General features: G+C 40.3%; 1 protein-coding gene across 4 annotated transcripts in view; it reads right to left on the minus strand.

The window, feature by feature from the left end:
* The window catches only part of mfsd3 (major facilitator superfamily domain containing 3), a 191,995-nt gene that overhangs the window by 132,324 nt on the left and 40,715 nt on the right, over positions 1 to 18,956 (minus strand). For all 4 annotated transcript variants that reach the window (XM_069930860.1, XM_069930865.1, XM_069930842.1 and 1 more), the window contains exon 3: positions 6,280 to 6,427. In XM_069930860.1, coding sequence (XP_069786961.1) covers positions 6,280 to 6,427 — 148 coding nt within the window. The remainder of the gene's footprint in view (positions 1 to 6,279; positions 6,428 to 18,956) is intronic.

The raw sequence follows: 18,956 nt of genomic DNA on the forward strand, positions 1-18,956 counted from the left end.
CATACAATGTATTGATCTGAAAAGGACACATATTGTGCAATCTGTGACCCACTTTTACAGGCACTCCCATCATCAGTTTGACACTCAATGTTACCTGACATGTCCCATGGGTTTGGAGGGGAGTGCTGGATGCCAAGTCTGTCCTTCGTTCTAATTTCAACATCAAATTGTAATAATATTTTTCCTATTTCAGTTGACTGTTCTAAAGTATTTTTATATTTTTCTTGCACAACTGTATAAAATATAAAAGTGCTACTGTAGCTGTTCATGAGTCTAAAGTCAATACAACAAATGGCTCAATGAAATGCATTCTTTACATTGGAATGCAAACATATAAAAACAAATGAAGGTGATGAAAATTACTCTGCAAACTTGTACCAACTATATTGGTACAAAGGATTAAATAATACTGTGAAAGATAAAAGAATATAAAATCATTTGGTGGCCATTATATCAACAGGAGGCCAATCCAGTTGTTGGTCATGTACAGGAAGTTTACAGATTTAAGAATTTTAAAATGATCTAACTAATAAAAATGCAATTTTCTCTCATTTATGATTTAATTTGGTAAAAATCATGGACTGAACATTATTACCTAAAATTATTTATTTCCACAACCAATATATTTGCATCTGTACAATTTCCTTTACTGAATATAGAGTTAAATTATAATAGTTGTGGGGAACCATGGAGGCAAAAAAAGCAATATTTCATATATTTTTCTATTTTACTCATATTGGATCCAACTTCAGATACATACATTTGATTTGTTTCTGTGAAACTGTAATTATATATTTCCCTGTTTAATTGTTCTGCTGAGATCAGTGTCATTAATTAATTTGATGAATGAGATTTTACAGTAAATTGATACTCAGGTCAATATTCCTATAATCATTAATTGCTCCTGTACCTATTCCTTGAAGGTAGTGTCTCAAAGATATGGCAGGCTGATTTGATAAGGGTCCTCCTGCAATGATTCTCATAGCCCTATTTAGACCATGTTCCAGGTAAATGTCATCTATCAGATGAAATAATGACCCCAGTGATTTACTCGGGTGTTTTGATTAACCTCTATTTTGACTTCCAGTCTGATGCTTGGCAGCAACTATACCAGCCAGACAGGACACTCTCAATTGTTCTCCTGTAAAAGGTCATCAAGTGGCCTTGTCCTCATCAGGAAGTGTAACATAGAAACACAGAAGATAGGAGCAGGAGTAGGTCATTCGACCCTTCGAGCCTGTTCCGCCATTCAACGAGATCATGGCTGATCTTAAAGTTCAGTACCCCATCCCCGCCTTCTCTCCGTAACCTTTAATACCCTTATACCGAAGAAATAGATCTAATTCCCTCTTAAATATATTTAATGAACCTGCCTCTACTGCCCTCTGTGGCAATGAATTCCACAGATTCACCACCCTCTGGGTAAAGAAATTCCTCCTCATCTCGGTCCTAAATGGTTTGCCTATTATCCTCAAACCATGGCCCCGGGTTCTGGATTTTCCCATCCTTGAAAACATCCCATCTGCATCCATTCTGTCCAGTCCTGCCAGAATTTTATATGTCTCTATGAGATCCCCTCTCAATCTTCTAAACTCCAGCGAGTACAATCCCAATTTGCGCAATCTTTCCTCATAAGTCATTCCTGCCATTCCAGGTATCAGCCTGGTGAATCGCCTCTGCACTCCCTCCATTGCAAGAACATCCTTCCTCAGATAAGGCGACCAAAACTGCACACAATACTCCAGGTGTGGTCTCACCAAGGCTCTGTACAGCTGCAGTAAGGTATCCTTATTCCTATACTCAAACCCTCTTGATATGAAGGCCAACATACCATTTGCTTTTTTAACTGCCTGCTGTACCTGCATGCTTGCCTTCAGTGACTGGTGCACAAGTACCCCAAGGTCTCTCTGCACTTCCCCATCTCCCAATCTATTGCCATTCAAATAGTAATCTGCCCTCCAATTTGTATTACCAAAGTGGATAACCTCACATTTATCCACATTGTAGTGCATTTGCCATGTATCTGCCCAGTCCCCCAATTTATCCAAATCACACTGGAGCTTCCTGACCCCCTCTTCCATGCACACAACCCCTCCTAGCTTAGTGTCATCTCCAAATTTGGAGATATTACATCCAATCCCCTCATCCAGATCATTAATGTAAATTGTGAACAGCTGGGGTCCCAGTACAGATCCCTGTGGCACCCCACTGGTCACCGCCTGCCACTCAGAAAAGAAGCCGTTTATCCCAACTCTCTGTCTTCTATCTGCCAGCCAGTTCTCAATCCACATCAATACCTTGCCCCCAATCCCATGAGCCTTGATTTTGCATGACAGTCGTTTATGTGGGACCTCACTGAAGGCCTTTTGGAAGTCCAGGTACACCACATCCACTGGCTCTCCCCCATCTATTTTACCTGTCACCATCTCAAAGAATTCCAATAGATTTATCAAGGATGATTTACCTTTTGTAAATCCATGTTGACTGTCCGCTATTACATCCTTAATAATGGATTCCATAATTTTGCCCACTACTGATGTAAGGCTCACCGGCCTATAATTCCCCGCTTTTTCTCTACCCCCCTTTTTAAATAATGGGGTAACATTAGCTACCCTCCAGTCCATGGGTACTGATCCTGAGTCTATCGAGTTCTGGAAAATAATTCTTAAAGCATCTGCTATCTGAATGGCCACTTCCTTAATTACCCTAGGATGTAGATTATCAGGCCCTTGGGATTTATCGGCCTTCAATCCCTTCAATTTCCCCAAGACCGTGTCCTTAGAGATACTGATTTCTTTCAGCTCCTCCCTTACATTTGTCTCTATGTTCCCCAACATCCTTGGGAGGTTATTTGTATCCTCTCTTGTGAAAATAGAACTAAAGAAAGAATTTAATTGGTCTGCCATTTCCTTATTCCCCATTATATATTCCCCTGATTTTGACTGCAAGGGACCTACTCTGGATTTCACCAATCTTTTCCTCTTGACATGTCTATAAAAGCTTTTGCAGTTGGTTTTTATGTTTGCCGCAAGCTTACTTTCATAATTTATTTTTGCCCTCTTGATTAATCCCTTTGTCCTCCTTTGCCGCATCTTGAACTGTTTCCAGACTTCGGATTTGGTACTTTCTTTGGCCAATTGATATGCTCTCTCTTTGGACCTAATGCTGTCTCTAATTTCCCTTGTTATCCACGGTTGAGTCACCTTTTTTGGTTTATTTTTATGTCAAACGATTTCTGCAATTCCTCCATTAGATCTGTGAATGCTTTCCATTGTCTATCCCGTCAACCCCCATAAACACCACCCAATCAATCTTACTCAACTCCCGTCTCATACCATCATGATTCCCTTTATTTAAATTCAGGACCTTAGTCTCGGTTTTAATTTCTTCACTCTCCATGTCGAGTGAGAATTCGATCATACTGTGATCACTCCTACCCAAAGGGCCTCGTACAACAAGATTGCTGATTAGCCCCTTTTCATTGCATAATACCCAGTCTAAAATGGCCTGCTCCCGAGTTGGTTCCTCAACATATTGGTCTAGATAACCGTCCCGTAAACATTCAAGGAATTCCTCCTCCTCGGTACTTATTTGGCTAGTCCAATCTATATGTAAATTAAAGTCTCCCATGATGACAACTGTTCCCTTATTGCACGCTTCTCTAATTTCTCTTTTTATGCCTTCCTTCACCTCTACTTTACTATTTGGAGGCCTATATACCACCCCCCACTAACGTTTTCCGCCCCTTACTATTCCTCAGTTCTACCTATATAGATTCCGCATCATCCGAGTTAATATCCTTCCTGTCAATCGTGTCGGTCCCTTCTCTCACCATCAATGCTACCCCACCCCCTTTTCTTTCTTGCCTACCCCTCCTAAATATTGTATACCCCGGGATGTTAAGTTCCCAGGCTTGCCCACCTTGCAGTCATGTTTCTGTAATCCCATTCAAATCGAATTGTTTGTCTCAATTTCCACAGCCAATTCATCTACCTTGTTCCAAATGCTTCTTTCATTAAGATATAAAGCCTTCAGATTTACTTTTTTCCTCCCTGTGGATCCAGGATAGATCAACCTTTAAATGGATGCCAAGGAACTTTGTGCCCCCCACTCTCTATAACAGTTATTGATATGTAGTGACGAGTGGTCCTTCATCTCCTAAATCCTCAAGCATCTTTGTCTTGTCCACATTGCTCTTGCACTACAGTACAGGCCTTTCACCTCCTTTCTGCAAGATTAATCATCATCGTTGCCAAGAAGGCCAATTACTATTATGTCCTCCACAAACTTAATGACTCTGTGGGAGCTGATCCTGGCAGTACAGATGCGAGTTAGCAGTGCGAACTGTAGTGGGTTGTAATGTGACGGATTATGCTCCAAAACAAAATCCAGACCGATCCATCCTACAGGTAACCACACAAGCAGATAAATGAAAAAATTAACTACTTACAAACATTACAAGCAAATTGGATGGACCCCAAGGCTAGTCATAACCACACTAGAAAATAACTATGTCTCACTACCATCCTTTCAAATAACTTTTAATTTGAGATATACCATGTTCTTTAACACAATAACACAGGGCAGTGCAATGACATAAATTCCATGACCAAGGGATCTGTACTGGGACCCCAGCTGTTCACAATTTACATTAATGATCTGGATGAGGGGATTGGATGTAATATCTCCAAATTTGCAGATGACACTAAGCTAAGAGGGGTTGTGTGCACGAAAGAGGGGGTCAGGAAGCTCCAGTGTGATTTGGATAAATTGAGGGACTGGGCAGATACATGGCAAATGCACTACAATGTGGATAAATGTGAGGTTATCCACTTTGGTAATACAAACCGGAGGGCAGATTACTATTTGAATGGCAATAGATTAAGAGATAGGGAAGTGCAGAGAGACCTAGGGGTACTTGTACACCAGTCTCTGAAGGCGAGCATGTAGGTACAGCAGGCGGTTAAAAAGGCAAATGGTATGTTGGCCTTCATATCAAGAGGTTTGAGTATAGGAACAAGGATACCTTACTGCAGCTGTACAGGGCCTTGGTGAGACCCCACCTGGAGTATTGTGTGCAGTTTGGGTCACCTTATCTAAGGAAGGATGTTCTTGCAATGGAGGGAGTGCAGAGGCGATTCACCAGGCTGATACCTGGAATGGCAGGAATGACTTATGAGGAAAGATTGCGCAAATTTGAATTGTACTCGCTGGAGTTTAGAAAATTGAGAGGGGATCTCATAGAGACATAAAATTCTGGTAGGACTGGACAGAGTGGATGCAGATGGGATGTTTCCAATGATGGGAAAATCCAGAACCCGGGGCCATGGTTTGAGGATAATAGGCAAACCACTTAGGACCGAGATGAGGAGGAATTTCTTTACTCAGAGGGTGGTGAATCTGTGGAATTCATTGCCACAGAGGGCAGTAGAGGCAGGTTCATTAAATATACTTAAGAGGGAATTAGATCTATTTCTTCAGTATAAGGGTATTAAAGGTTACGGAGAGAAGGCGGGGATGGGGTTCTGAACTTTAAGATCAGCCATGATCTCGTTGAATGGAGAAGCAGGCTCGAAGGGTCAAATGACCTATTTCTGCTCCTATCTTCTACATTTCTATGACCCAAGATTCAAGATTCCTTTATTGTCATGTAATAATAGAGAACATACAATATGACACCAAATTGCCTTCTGTAAGTCAGGCAAAGCATTGCCATTAGTGTCATCCAGTGCCCCTTGAAGTAAGAGAGATAGAGAAACAAAATTGACAACCTTCAGAGTCACTGAATGTCCGTGGAGTCACTTCCAGCACTCCCACAACTTCTGTGGCCGTACAGACCCCTGTTCGATCAGCATCCCAATTTCCATCCAAACCATTAGTGAGTAGTTTGCACATTCTCCCTGTGACTCTTGGGTTTCTTCTCACCTCCCAAAAACATGTGGGCTGATAGGTAAATTGGCCACTGTAAATTCCCCCTGGTGTGTAGATGAATGGTAGAATTTGGGAAGGGGATCAGGGAGTAATTAGGGGAAATTATGACAATGTGGAAATAATATAGATGCAAAAATGTGTAAAAATGGTGTTTAATGGCCTACAAAGACTCGATGACCTAAATGTCTTGTTTCCTTACTGTATCTCTCAATTACTTTATGACTGTAGAAATCTTAGATTAATTCTCTTTGTATTTATGTTTCAAAATAAAACACAATGCTTCATTGATATGTACATTTAGCTTTTTATGTCTATTTATGTATAAAATCATTCAATCTTTGAACTTACTTGTATGTAGGCATTAGTATACCACCAAAGCATGATCCAAAAATGGAAAATCCTGTTGCAACTATCCCATTCCAGAAGCCCAGTTCTGCCTGAGAGAAACCATGCTCCAGTAAAAACATTGGAAACATTCCTATGGCACCCTGTTCTCCTGAAAACAGAACAAAATGGGTACATGTCAATATAATAGCAAAGTACTTTTGCAACAATATGGGAATCTGTTCTGGCTGAGGGAGAATTCCCAGAAACAATAAATGTATCCAGAAACTAAGTTAATTAATGTTTTCAGACTGTAATCATACAGTATTTTTAAATTAGATATTTGAGTCACCTTTGTTCAATCTGTGATGGTGATAAATTAAGCTCCATACCGTCTGCTTTCCTAATCCAACAATAAAATTGTAGCATGTACCTCTACTTCATCAGTATCTCTTTATATAATAAAATGTGCTAAATTTTCATGGATTACTTACTGGCTCACTCATCTCATCAAATGTAAATGCCAACTGAACTTCATTCAAACACTGCAAATTTTTCTCACAGATTTAAAATAATTATCTGCACACAAAAGGCTGAGGTTCAGAGACAACTGACCAGTGAACCTGTTATCCCTACAGGTCAAGTGCACAATTTCTTATCTTGGGCTTTTTTTGTGTGTGTCTATGATGTAAACAGGATAATAGATCATACTACAGTGGAATAAATCAAAATCATCTTTTAGGAACCCAGTGGCTGCATGAAGTACCCACACAAAAAATTCTCCATAACTCATCATGCCCTTAAATAAAAAGAACCTTAACTCAGTGACAGTTTCTATTTAAATGAGTTTCCCGATTATGGAATAAGATGGCAGCAATCAGGCCGATTCCAGAGATTAATAACAATAACCTCTCATTGTGGCAATCAGAAATTCCCACCAGCTTCAAAAGGGTATCAATCATTCTGGTACCCCAAGAAGAGTAATGTGGGCTGCCTCAACGACCACTGCCCAGTAGCACTAACTTCTACTGCTTTGTGAGACTGGTCATGCCCAGAATTCAGAATTAACATGTACCCAAGTAAAGATCTGAACTCACTGCAATTCACCTATCGTCACAATCGCTCCACAGCAGATGCAATATCGCTGGCTCTCCACTCAGCTCTGGATTGCCTCGAAAACAACAATTCATACATAGGGCTGCTCTTCATCGACTACAGCTCAGCCTTCAATACCATTATTCCTTCAGTGCTGGCCAAGAAGCTACAAACTCTAGGCCACTGTACCCCACTCTGCAACTGGATCCTTGACTTTCTCATTGGAAGTCCATAGTCAGTACGAATTGGAAACAACATTTCCTCACTAATCATCCACACAGGTGCACTCCAAGAATGTGTCCTCTGCCCACTGTTCTACTCATTATATACCCACGACTGGGTGGCCAGGCACAATCCCATCTACAAGTTTGCCGACGACACCACAGTGTCAGCAGAATCACAAACATCAATGAGGAAACGTACAGGAGGGAGATTGACCAACTCGTTGAATGGTGTAACGACAACAACCTTGTCATCAACGTCAACAAAACTAAGGAGATGGTTGTGGACTTCAGAAGGAATTCAGATGAACACCACCCAATCTTCATCGAGGGGTTACTAGTGGAAAAGGTCAAGAACTTCAAATTCCTGGGTGTCAACATCTGTCCTGGAACATCCATGTTAATGTAATCATCGCAGGCGGTGAGGTGTCTGAGGTGGTTCAGTATGTCGCTGAAGACTCTCGTAAACCTCTACAGGTGTACCGTGGAGAGCATTCTGGCTGGCTGCATCACTGTTTGGTATGGAGGCACCAACTCTCAGGATAAGTATAAACTCCAGAGGCTTGTTAACTTACCCTGTGATATCACAGGCACCAGACTTCACTTAATTGAGGTCATCTACATGAGGCAGTGTCTTAAAAAAGCAGACTCTATCCTCAAAGACTCCCATCATATCCTCTTCACTCTGCCTATCAGGGCAAAGGTACAGGAGCCTAAAGACAAGCATTCAGTGGCACGAGGACAACCTCTTCCCCGCTGCCATCATATTCCTGAATAATCAATGAACCAAAGACACTGCCTTACTTTTCGTGAACTATAATTGTTATTTTTTTTATTGTAATGTCGTAAGATGGTTATAATATGAATGTTTGCACTAAGATGCTGCTGCAAACACTGAATTTCATGACTCGTTCATGACAATAAATCCTGATTCTAATTTCTGTTGAAACTATCAACATATAATAATACACACTCAATTATCGAATTATAATCATAAACATCATTGATAATTCACTTATTTTTTAATGGAAAACACAAAATCTATCAAATTGGAAATTTAGTTACTATAAGAGAAGAAAGGAGAAAAGTTTTAAATATCCAAGTTTGTCAATGACAAAAAAATAAGTGCAATTCCACAGCCTAGATCAGCCAGGATCATACTGAATGATGGAACAGGCATGAGGGGCCTGATGACTTACTTCTGCGCCTATACTGTGTTTTCATGCTCTTATGTTTATTTGCATTGCGTTATGAAATTAGAATTATGAGAAATAGATAGTGGTAGATTAAAATGTTGTGAGAGTGATATAATACAGTACAACTCCGATTATCCAAAATGGTCGGGACCACTCTTTTTTGGAAAATTGGTCTTTATTTTAAAAAAAACAGCTCAGTAGCAACAGCAAATCACTTATAACAGTGTTTAAAATACAACAAACATCAAGGGAAGGGTATTTAAGCATTAAAATAATGTTTAATTTTCACCAAAAAATGCCGGCCACCCTCGATCACTGACTCCTTCCTACCAAGGCCCCACTCCAGCTGGGAGCCTGAGGTTCCCACTCTTGCCCTGAGCCTGAGGCCTGCAATGCCCCGCCAGCAGCCCGACGTCCCCGCTGGCAGCCTGACATCCCCAGTCAGTTCGGCTCCAAAAAAATTTCAGATAAATGAGGTTTCTGATTTTTTTCGGATATCCTCATTTATCCAAAATATTTAAATATTTTTGTATAAATGAGGATTTCAGAGAATCCGATTTTGGATAATCGGTGTTGTACTGTATAAACTTTCTATTACAGTAGATAGGATAAAATTACCACTTTTTCACAGATTAACCTATTTTCCTCGCAATATCTTCAGTCAGTCATTTCCAGCAAGTCACATTTTCTTCCTGTACTCATTTATATCATGCAAATTTTCATGTTCAATTAGTCCCCAGTATTGAGTATTTCATATTTGTGAATTCTAAATTTCCTTCAGGTGCTATAGATTTTCTAATTACTATGTAATCACATTATCAAATTGAAATATTGTACGTTTACTGTTAAATGGAAGCAGCACTGAATTCAGTATGGTGTGTTTTGAATATATTCTACTGAATCAGCTCCAGGTCAAAATAAATTACTGTCATTTTCACTATTACATCCTGAAGGCAAATACAACAAATGTGGATCCAAACATATTGCCCCACTTTATTTGATAGAGAGATCACAAGTTTACACTGAAGATGGAATAAAGACCAACTTCATAAATGTAGGCAATTTTGTAAATGTAATAATCCACACAGATTACCTGCTGGTAGACTAATTTTGGCAACCCGTCTAGTGTTGTTGTAATTGTGGATTTTTGGATTACTATTACATGCTGACTCCATTGACCCACAGAAGCTGCAGTTGGAATTCACAACATTGAATTATGATGCAGGGTATTGACTGCAATGGACATAAAGAAAAAGTAATCCCTGCACAGTAATCTCCCTCTTCTTATGGTCTAATAATGGAAAATTACTCCATTCAACAAAGATTTACTAATCAGTTTCTGTGTATTTTACTGCTACACATTCTTAAAAGCAGAGTAGCTAGTCATACCTCTTCAAATTGTTTATCAATGTTATTAATACCAAGGCAGATTACTTTTTCAGTGTCGTCATAGCTTCATCTAGTGGAACTTCCATGAACTTCATGACTGAGAATTAACTTCCTATATTATGCTTTACTTCATCTCATATGGAAATATTAGCCATATCATTTTAATAATGTTTTAGCAACTTTTTTTAATGTGGCTATTGCTTTATAAGGGAAATGTATATCCAAGTTGCTTTTGAAAGCTAAGTCAGTTAATTTTTTGTATACTTTGCAGCGTTCTGTCCTAAAATTCTTGAGTTGCATAGCCCTCGAATCTGCAGCATCTCCATTTCCACCAAGTTATAAATGTGAATCAGTTTTACCATGTGGATTATATGCCAGTAGGCAAATATAAAATTGTCTGACTGGCTACAAACACATTGTACTCAAGCTCAGCTTTGAATGCTCAGAGCGCAAAGGATTTCAAATAAATGCAGGATCAAAGAGCTTTGGAGGAATGATAATCTTTCAGTCACATCAACTTAGGCAGTTCAATATATTTTTAAAACATCACATTGCCAGCCTTACCAAGACTGAGAGTCAAACTACATTAAAATATTATCGTATCAATCTAGATTTACCAGGAACATGGCATTTTGCGAGTTGCCACACGAGTTAGCCACTCTCTAGCATCCTATGTTATTATCTTCCTTCTTTGGCTTGGCTTCGCGGACGAAGATTTATGGAGGGGTAATATAGGGCCTTATTATAAGGCGTACACCCCAGACCTATTTGCGTGACGACGACGGTGGTTGACAAGCTGTTGGGAGTACACTGTCAACGATGAGGTTACAGGATACCAGGAGATGCATGAAAAGGTAGCCCCAAGTCAGCATGGTTTCCTTAAAGGAAAACTATGCCTGACAAACCTATTGCAATTTTTTTAAGAGATCAGAAGTAAGATAGACAGGAGAGATGCCGTGTAAATGGACTTTCAAAATTTAACAAACGAGACTGCTAAATAAGATGAGAGCCCATGGAATTACAGGAAGAATTCTTTCATGGGTAGAGCATTGGCAGGAAGCAGAGAGTAGGGATAAAGGGATCCTATTCTGGTTGGCTACCAGTTACCAGTGGTGATCTGCAGGGTAAGTGTTGGGCTGCTTCTTTTTATATTGTATATAAATTATTTAGATTATAGAATAGATGGCTTTGTAGCTAAATTTGCAGTTGGTGGTAGGGCAGGTGGTGCTGAGGATACTGAAAGGTTGCAGAAAGACTTGGATAGATTAGGAGAATGGGCAAAGAAGTGGCCGATGAGATACAATGTGAGAAGAAATAGACAGACAGACTATTATTTAAATGGGGAGAAAATTCAAAATTCCAAGGTGCAAAGGAATTTGGGAGTCCTCGTGTTAATCTCCAGGTTAAGTCAGGTGATTGCAATATTGGCATTCATTTCTAGAGGAATAGCAGATAACAGAAGGGGTGTAATGTTGAGACTCTATAAAGCACTGGTGACACCTCACTTGGGAGTACTATGTACAGTTTTGAGCACCTTATTTAAGACAAGGTGTCCTGCATTGGAGAGGGATTACAGAGAAGATTTACTAGAATGACACCAGGAATGAAAGGCTAGCAATATGATAAACAATTGTCCGCTCTTGGACTATACTTATTGGAGTACAGAAGTTTTGTGGGGGGGGGGGAACCTCATAGAGGCATTTCAAAAGTTGAAAGACCTGGACAGAGTAGACATGGCATGGATCTTTTGGGGATTCTAGGGCAAGAGGGCATAACTTCAGAACAAAAGGATATCAATTCAAAACAGAGACGTAGATAAATTTCTTTAGAGGATCGTGGGTCTGTGGAACTTGTTGCCATAGGCAGCTGTGGAAGTGAGGTTGTTGGGTGTATTTAAAGGCAGAGATTGGGAGGTATTGATTAGTCAGGACATCGAGGATTACAGGGATTACAGGCAGCAGATTGGGACTAAGTGCGAGGATTGATCATCTTCTGATTAGGATGGTAGAACAAAGTTGATGGACCAATGAGCCTACTTCTGCTCTTATATCTTGTGATCTTCTAAAAGCCATGAAAAAAAAATCCACCCAAAAAAACCTTCCAATTTTGATTCAGAAAGTCTTCCTTGCAGCATTTCCCTGCAATGATGAGTTTGACCAACAATCACTACAGCCCAATTAATTTAGAGGTCCAGCGCCATAATAGGGCCCTTGAACCTGCACCACCCAATTATACCAATGTGACCAATTAACCTACTAACCCAATGCATCTTTGGAACGTGGGGGTAAACCCATACAAACACAGGAAGAATGTAAAAACTCCTTACTTCGGATTTCATAGCAATTTTAGAAGTTTGCTCAAATTGCCTCCAGTTAAATTGTAAGAATGTTATGGATTTATAGCTTCATATCAACTACAAAAAAAAATCAAAGTAGCTATTGTAAGAGGTTCTCTTTCTAAAGTTAATATTTCATCTTTTCAGTTAATCCTTTGTTGCTCCCCTAATAGCTCAAGCCATTAGTCTCCCTCCGAAAATGATAACCTCAATTTCTTTATACTATTACAGATTTGATTACCTATCCATAGCTTTTCCAAGTACAGTATATAGATATTAAAACACAAAATTTACTGAGAACATGGTGCTGATCAAGTTCAGTATTGGATATTTTCAGAATATAACTTTTAAAGTTATTTTGTTGATGATAGGGTGTTAGGTATGATTAGGTTAACTTCGAGTCACATTTTAAAAAAATTATGTTTTAGCCTTTTTAAACAGGACAAGAATGACATCAGACAAATGTTGGAGCATCGAAAGGCCAACATGCCCTGTTTCTGCTCCGTAAATGGTTATATGGTTATACAGAAGACAAGTAATAGAGGCAGGAATAGACCACTGGCCTGTCAAGCCAGCTCTGCCATTTACCTAGCTCCACCTACCCACCTGTTCCCCATAACACTTAACTGCCTATTCAAAATTCCATTTGTGTTCAAATACCTCTAATTTCTTTCGGCAGCCTACACTGCTTCAGAGATTTACACAGATTGACTTCTGAAATAAGCTGTTCCTCCTCACTCTATAGAAGATGACAGCACAGAAACAGGCCCATCAGCCCACTGACTCCATGCCAAACTAGTTTTCAACCTAGACTCATCAACCTGAAACCTGACCCTAGTCCTCCATAACCCTCCCATTCATGTGCCTATTCAAATTTCTCCTGCATGTTGTGAACAAACCTGCATCCACCACTTCCATGCAGCTCGTTCCACACTCTCACCATCCTACAAAGAAGTTCCCCTTAAATACTTCTCTTTTCAACCATAACCCAGGTTTTTTTCATTCTCGTATCACCCAACCTTGGTGGAAAAAGCCTAATCTATACCCCTAATAATTTTAGATATCTCTAACAAATCTCCCCTCGTTCCCTGACATTCCAGGGAATAAGGTCCTTTTGGCTTTTGTGTGCTTGCACGCGTAAGCACCACAGGTGCACAGCAGCAGGATGCAACCACATAGAAGTCAAGGAAATGTAAAAAAATATTCATTTATTTTTGTACTTTGTATTTTATATGGAAAAAAGTTTGTTTTGTAAACTATTAAAATTGACCTGTTGTATTGAGAGAGGTTGTGGCTGTCACATGAAGGCACTCCTCCCTACTAGTCGGAGGACACACCAGCTATTAGCACACACCTTGCTGTTATCCCGTGTTAATTACCTGCACTACACTCTCCAGCCTGCCTGTACTTGACCTCAGGTCATTGGCTGCCATAATTAGATTAGCCTGCCTGTCCCCCAGTCAATCACCTGGGTTGGACTCCCCAGCTCTCCAGCACTATAAAGGTGGCATGCGCCTTTCATTCGCTCTCTTGCCATCTTCAAGGGATCCCCTGCTCCACTCTGGGCTGAGAAACTTGGACCTGCGCTGGAGAAGCTGCTGGTGAGATAAGGGTACCATTTAATAGGGGTTAATGGTGCTGATCAGTGTCCCTAGATTAGCACAGAGACGTGTTCGCCTAGAGTCAAGGGGTGGCAGGACACAAATTAACTTTTCCCTTGATTGTATGCACGTATGTATCTTTTTTCTCACGCCTGTTTATTAGCTGTGTGCATATTTCATTGCTGTTGTTATTTTTCCCATACTATCAAATTCTTATTCCCAACCAAGTGCGATTCCCATGCTAACTAATAAACTGTATGTGTTTGTTCACCATTATTCCGCCCTTCCCACACTGTTTTATATAGTGTGTGTGTGTGTGTGTGTGTGTGTGTGTGTGTGTGTGTGTGTGTGTGTGTGTGGGGTGTGGTGTGTGTTGTGTGTGTGTTGTGTGTGTGTTGTGTGTGTGTGGTGTGTGTGGTGTGTGTGGTGTGTGTGTGTTGTGGGTGTGTGTGGTGTGTGTGTGTGTGTGGTGTGTGTGAGGTGCATAACCTCATTTTCCCACAGCTTTGCCACTAGCAAATAAAGCTTTTTGCTATCAAAACCTGTGTCTAGATCCTTGCCTTTGAGACCGACCAAACTTGTTTCCTCACTCATAATACCTGTTTATTCTCCTTAAATTTGAATTTTAAAAGTACTACCCAAGAATCCAGAAAATTCAAAAATCTGGACCGACCCAATCCCCAAGCAGTTTGGACTTGTTCTCTGATCCCTGTGTTCTACCACACAGTGGTCCTACCATTTACGGTGAAGTACTACCCTGGTTTGTCCTTCCTCAGTGCAACACCTCACACTTGTCTGCATTAAATTCCATTTGTCTTTTTGTAACCCACTTTTGAAGCTGGTCCAGATCCTGCTGCAAGCTTTGAGAGCCTTCCTCACTGTCCAGTATATCCCCAATTTTAGTGTCATCTGCAAATTTGCTGATCTGATTTATCAAGTAATGCTCCAGAATGTTGACATGGATGCCAAAGAACAATTGGACCAGCACATCACTCGTCATAAGCCTCCAGCTAGAGAGACAATTATCTATTACCTCTCTTTGGCTTCTAACACAAAGCCAAATTTAATACCTCATCCTAAATACTGGTACTCCATCTCAAAGCTTCTTCCCCAAATCCTGAGGCTATGTCTCCTATTTTTTGCCTCACCTGCCAGATAAAACAATCCCTCTGCTTCTATTTTAGCAACTTTCAGAATTTTATTTGTTTGCATAAAATTCCCCACCCCATCCTTCAAGTCTCCAATGAATATAGACCCAGTAACTCAATATCTCATGAGCAAAATACCTACTTACTGGAATGAACCAGGTGAACCTCCTCTGCACTCCCTCCAAAACCAGTATATCCTTTCTCAAGTAAAGAGACAAGAACTACGGTTCTCCCAGTGCAGCATTACCAGTACACTCTATAGTTGCTGAAGAACCTCCCTGCACTTAAATTTAATGAACCATAGAAAAAGAGACTACAGCACCTGAACAGGCCCTTATAATCTGTGCCAAATTATTTTTCTGCCTAATCCCACTTACTTTCACCTGAACCACATTCCTCCATACTCCTTCACCAATGTATCTGTTCTAATTTTTCTTAAGTGTTAGAATTGAGCCTGCATTTACAAATTGAGCTGGCAGTTGCTTTCACACTCCTATCATTTTCTGCATGAAGAAATTCCCCCTAATGTTCCCTTTAAACATTTCTCCTTTCACTGTTAACACATGCCCTCTAATTTTTTCTCAGCTGACCTCAGTGGAAAAGCCCCACATGCATTTACTCTATCTGTATCCATCGTAATTTTGTAAAGCTCTGTCAAATCTCCCCTCATTCTTTTGCACCCCAAGGAATAAAGTCCTAACCTGTTTAACCTTTCCCTGTAACTCAGTTATTCAACCCCTGGCAACATCCTTGTAAATCGTCTCTGCACTTTTTCAGTCTTATTGATATCCTTCCTGTAGTTAGGTAACCAAAACTTCACTTAATACTCCAAGTTTGTTCTCACCAATGCCTTGTACAACTTCACCATAACATTCCAACTCCTATACTCAATGCTTTGATTTATTAAGGCCAATGTTCCAAAGCTCTCATTAGGACCCTATCGACCTGTGACACCACTTTCAAGGAATTATGTATCTGTATTTCCAGATCGCTCTCTTCTAATGCACTCATCAATGCCCTATCCTTTACAGTTTACCTTGTTTTGTCCTTCCAAAGTGCAACACCTTACATTTGTCTGCTTTAAATTCCATCTGACATTTTGGCAGCCCATTTTTCCAGCTGATTCAGACCCATCTGCAAGCTTTTAAAGCTTTCATCAATGCCACAATATTTCCAACCTTTGTGTCATCTGCAAACTTGCTGCTCTAGTTTACTTTGTCATCCAAATCATTGATATGAGTATAGATCACAAACAACAGCACTGATCCTCGAGGCACATCACCTCCCATCCAAGAGACAATCATCCACTACCACTCTCTGGCTTCTCCTATAAAGCTAATATTTAATCCAATTTACTACCTCACCATGAACACCGAGCAACTGAACCTTCCTGACTAACCCCTCATGTGAGACCTTGTCAAAAGCCTCACTAAAGTCCATGTAGAGAACATTCATAGGAACGTAGGAAGTAGGAACAGGAGTAGGCCAAAAATAGCCCATCGAGTCTGCTCCGCCATTCAATACGATCATGGCTGATCTAATTTATGACCTAACTCCATCTACCTGCCTTCTCCCCATATCCCCTAATTCCTCTATCATGTAAAAATTTATCTAACTGAATTTTAAATATGTTTAATGAGGCAGCCTCAAGCACTTCCCTGGTTAGAGAATTCCAAACATTCATTACTCTCTGGGAAAAACTATTTTTCCTCATCTCTGTCCTAAATCTACTTCCCTGAATCTTGAGACTGTGTCCTCTCGTTTTAGTTTCCCCGGCCAGCTCAAAAAAACCTTCCTACATCTATCCTATCCATACCCTTCATAATCCTATATGTTTCTCTAAGATCTCCTCTCATTCTTCTGAACTCGAGCGAATACACTCCTAGATGATTTAATCTTTCATCATAAGTCAACCCCTTCATCCCAGGGATCAACCTAGTAAACCTCCTCTGGACCGTCTCCAAAGCCAGTATATCCTTCCTCAAATATGGAGACCAGAACTGGACACAGTACTCCAGGTGCGGACTCACCAGTACCTTATACAGTTGCAACATTACCTCCCTACTCCTGAATTCAATTCCTCTAGCGATGAAGGCCAACATTCCATTTGCCTTCTTAATAACCTGCTGCACCTGCAACCTAACTTTTTGCGATTCATGCACATGCACTCCCAAGTCCCTCTGCACCACAGCATGCTGTAGTTTTTCACCCTTTAAATAATATTCAGCTCTTTTATTTTTCTTGCCAAAGTGGATTACCTCACACTTACTAACATTGTACTCCATCTGCCAGACCTTTGCCCACTCATCCAGCTTAACTATATCCCTCTGCAGACTCTCCACATCCTCACTACAATTTGCTCTTCCACTCAATTTGGTGTCATCCGCAAACTTGGCTACACCACATTTTGTCCCCTCCTCCAAGTCATCAATGTAAATGATGAACAGTTGTGGGCCTGACACTGACCCCTGCGGCACCCCACTTACCACTCTCTGCCAACCTGAAAAACTCCCACTTATCCCGACTCTCTGCCTCCTGTCAGACAACCAATTTTCAATCCATGCCAATATACTTCCCCGGACTCCACTTTCCTGTAACTTACTGATAAGTCTCTTTCCTTCTTCAGCATTTCTGATAATCTCCTTGAAAAACTATCAGATTGGTTAAAGCACACACAAAGCCATAATGACTGTCACTAATCATTTCCTGTCAATCCAAATACTTGTAATATTCAATCACTTAGAACACCTTCCAATAACATACCCACTAGATTATTTTTAGAGCATTTTTTTTAATGGAATAATGAGCTCCCTTCCAATTCTCAGGTACCTCCTCCTTGGCTGAGAACGTGTTAAATATATCTGTCAAGTCCCCTGCAATTTCTACTCTAGCCTCCCTCAAGGTACAAGGGAATACCTTGTCAGAGCCTGGGGATTTATCTTTTTATTTGCCTTAAAACAGTAGGCAGCTTCTCCTCTTTAATGTGAAGCAGTTCTAAACATTAAATTTTCAGATTTCATTCAACTCACGATTCTCTTGTCTGGAACTGTATCCACGATTTTACTCAGCTATCAAGAATGGCTGGCCTATCTTTAATGTGGTCATACCTTTCTCAGTCCTCAATTCCACCTAAATTGCTTCAGTCCCCTCTAATGCGTCTGAAACACTGGAACCCTGGAACATTGAGTTTCCAGTCCTACCCCTCCTGCAACCAAGTTTCATGCATGGCTACAGTCATAATTGCACATGACAATCTATAGTCAAAACTCATCTGCCTTTCCTACAATACTTCTTGCATTCAAATAGACAGAACATTAGAACATTATTAATGCTCTCAGAACATTACTCTCACCATTCACAACCTGTTGATTGCTGTCTTTGTAAGCAGTCTTAATATAATATACCCCCCACCCCCACTCTATGATCTGCTCTGGCACTCTGGTCCATATCCCCCCTGCAATTCTAGTTCAAATCCCCCAGAGCAGCACTAGCAAACCTTCCCACAAAGACAGTAGTCCCTCTCTGGTTCAGATGCAAAGCCTTCTCAGATTTAATGTCAGAGTACATACATGACACCATATACAATGTTGAGATTCATTTTTCCTGCAGGCATGGTAGAATTACCACTAATTAGTAGTGCAAAAAAATAATTGTTCACAGCATAAATATGTAAACAAATAAAAGAACTTAAACAGATAACGAATGTAAATAAACTG

Source organism: Narcine bancroftii, chromosome 1 (assembly GCF_036971445.1).
Source record: "Narcine bancroftii isolate sNarBan1 chromosome 1, sNarBan1.hap1, whole genome shotgun sequence".
Classification (NCBI taxonomy): Eukaryota; Metazoa; Chordata; class Chondrichthyes; order Torpediniformes; family Narcinidae; genus Narcine; species Narcine bancroftii.